The 3,087-nt window shown below is 28.7% G+C and overlaps 1 protein-coding gene across 1 annotated transcript; it reads right to left on the bottom strand.

The window, feature by feature from the left end:
• Positions 1-602: 602 nt before the first annotated feature.
• On the bottom strand, positions 603-1,457 carry LOC125808266 (uncharacterized). The gene is made up of 2 exons (XM_049487983.1): positions 1,172-1,457; positions 603-882 (listed from the first exon to the last, which is right to left on the bottom strand). The coding sequence occupies exons 1-2, from the start codon at positions 1,442-1,444 to the stop codon at positions 649-651; spliced, it is 507 nt and encodes a 168-aa protein (XP_049343940.1). The 5' UTR covers positions 1,445-1,457; the 3' UTR covers positions 603-648.
• Positions 1,458-3,087: the final 1,630 nt, after the last annotated feature.

Below are 3,087 nucleotides of genomic sequence, written 5' to 3'. Positions count from 1 at the left end.
AATACTATTCTCTCTTTTTTTAATCACATTTTTCATGTTCAAACGTCTATTCAATAGTCACAACCTATGCGTAGACTGAAGTTTCAAACAAGACTAAATAGTCATCGGCCAAATATTGAATAATTTTGTCCACTAAAGCTTGAACAAATGAGAATAAATCACCTGATAGTTTTTTATACTCCTTTCGTCCTTTTTTACTTGTCCATACATTATATTTGACTTGACATACCCTTGAGAAACAATAAATAAAAAGATAATTTTATTATATCATCCCTATTGATTACTTATAAGTCTAAATGTTGGAAATGAATAGCTTTTAATAACAAGAATTAAATAAACACAAAATAATAAATTATCTCTTATATAAATTAACACAACAAATTAGTAATGAATGTCAATCTTACAACACCAAAAAACATTAAAAAAGCTTCTTTCCTTTTTCCAAGATTCAATCTTTTTTTCTAATACAAACACAGTATAATAAAAATCAATTATTTTTTTCCTTATTTAACCAAAGTATAAAAAATTATACATATAATTTTGCAAATTATTGTTCAAATAGCTCCATTTGTTCCCCACCAGCAGGCATCAATAGTCTAAATAATGTTGAACTTGAAATAGTAGTAAGTGACTTTATCATCATCAAAACTAGCCATACTTGTCATCAAAACTAGAGATACTTCTCATCTTGTTTTTGACATGATCAATATAATTAGAAAATCTGTCATTATCATCTTTAGGACCTTCATTTATCTCATGATGATGAACTATACTGATCACGTTCTTTACAGAGGACTTGTTCACATCTTTCATAGGTTCACCCTTGAACTTGCGCGTAGTTGCACTATTCCCTCCTGCTATGTGATTATATTCTACGAGCACCTGTTCAGACATAATATAATTAACTAACTACAGAAGTATATATGAAGATACAAAAAAAAAAAAGCTTAATTTTTGTAGTATGTAAGATATTTTGGCCAAAATGCAAAATCACATGTTCGACTCGTACAGTCAAATTTCTTTATAACAATATTTCACTATGACAGATCAAGTTTATCTTTGAAACTAATTTTTCATGTTAGTATGTTATAACATCAAAAAAAATAAATATCTAGACAAACAACGTCGATTAAACATGATCATAATAAATGGACAAGCAATTCAATAGTACCATATTGTTGGAGGCAGTAGACAAGTTTTGAGATGGAATTTGCTGGCGATTTAACTCAAGTTGATCAACAATAGCAACTGGTTTGGATATATTAGCTGTATAATTCCTCTGATGATCTATTTTTGGCTTCGTATTAGTAACAAATTGTGGAGAATTTCGGCGAAATGATCGAAAAGTTGGACTTATATTCACTGCTAATTTGAAAATCTTTTCACAAACACCTTGGCCTTGGGACTCACTCTCTTTGTTTATGATTTGGTAATTCTTTCCCATTTCAATGTTTCAAGAACTAAGTTGTGATTTGAGATGAGAAAAAGGGGGTTGGACAGAGCAAATAAATAAGAGGACTTTAAAGATTTTATATTAATTAATTTAGACCTTAGTTAATCATGTTACTCGTTTTCGTGTGAATAATTAATTGTTTAATTCCATTGAGGCTAAAATTTCAAGGAGATATTCCTTATGGGCCATATTAACAGACAAATTAGCTTCAAGATTCCACACAATTCACAAGGTTTAGATAGTCATTAAGGGGATCATATTCGCGTTAATAACTTTCCTAATTTACAAAAAGATGGGAATCGAACTCTCACCAGCAAGGTGACTGTTCGAATTATCTGATAATCAACCAACTGATCAGCTACTATGATTCTCCATATAATTTTACTTAATGGTTTAGTAATAAGAATGTAAGTTAAAATATGGTAAAACTTAATAGTTGATGTACTTTCCTAATTTTACTTAATAGTTGATGTACTTTTCTAATTTAACGTACATCAACTATTAAGAAAGTGCAATTTGGTAAAGCTTGGAAGCCAATTAGTAAGTACGTACGATATATCAAAGTACAAATACAATTGCCAACATTATTTATTACATATAAAAATTTAATTTTTTTGGTAAAATATGGACCTACGTCACAGTGGGCTCGTAATAAAAAAATCATCACCAAACAGAAAGGAGAAGCATCAGATACTATACTGCTTCAAAGTCTAAAAGTAGCATTCAGCAAAATTTCAATGGGTTCATACTTGTAACAAGAATCTCATTATTTGTGTTGGAGACTCGGAAAGACGAGCATAATCAAAGACGAAACTAGAATTTTGAGTTATGAGCTCCACATTTGAAAATAAAAATAGTTATTAGGTTGTCAATAAACTATATATACATATTAAGTGAATTTTTAATATGAATATATATTACTGAATTATGTCGAACTTGTAATTGAAAATTTGAAATGCTAGCTCCGCTCGTGACGATAATGCGAACACCCTGCCTGAATCATTGGGTATAAACGAAGACGCGCAAGGAACAGAAAGAATAAAGTAAAAAGCAATACATCCCACCATAATAATTTGTATCCGTAAAGAAAGAAATACTCAAAATAAAGTGAAGAAAGAATAATACTTATGTGTCGATAAGGGAATTAAGTTACTGTTGGATAAATAAATCATAGATAGGTTGTTGCCACATAGTATATAATAGGGAAAATTGTATGAAATAACAAATAATTAATTCAAATTAAATGCTATAATCATAGTTTATTTTAATTGTAATTCGTAGTAAACATCCCATTTTTTTGTCATTTGATTCGGAATAAAATTAGTCATTTTCGGTATACAATTAGTCATTTTATACATTTCGGTATAAAATGTATAAAATGCATTTATGTTTGTATAAAGCGAGAGAAAGTCTATATACAAATACATATATTTTCGTCCTATACACTTATAATTATACAAATACAGATCTTATTATACAATTACAATGTATAAATGAATTTATACAAAACTGAACAATTTGTATAAAACTGGATGTTTGTAGCGAATTATACAAATCAAAAGCTCTATAGCAAACCAAAAATTTTCTATGAAGCGCAATTATGCAAACTATAGCTATAACATACAAATATAATT

The sequence above is a fragment of the Solanum verrucosum genome, unplaced genomic scaffold, assembly GCF_900185275.1.
Source record: "Solanum verrucosum unplaced genomic scaffold, falcon-dt-bn FXZP01000234.1, whole genome shotgun sequence".
Taxonomy (NCBI): Eukaryota; Viridiplantae; Streptophyta; class Magnoliopsida; order Solanales; family Solanaceae; genus Solanum; species Solanum verrucosum.
The sequence above is the reverse complement of the archived record's forward strand: the minus strand, read 5'-3'. Positions and strand labels throughout refer to the sequence as shown.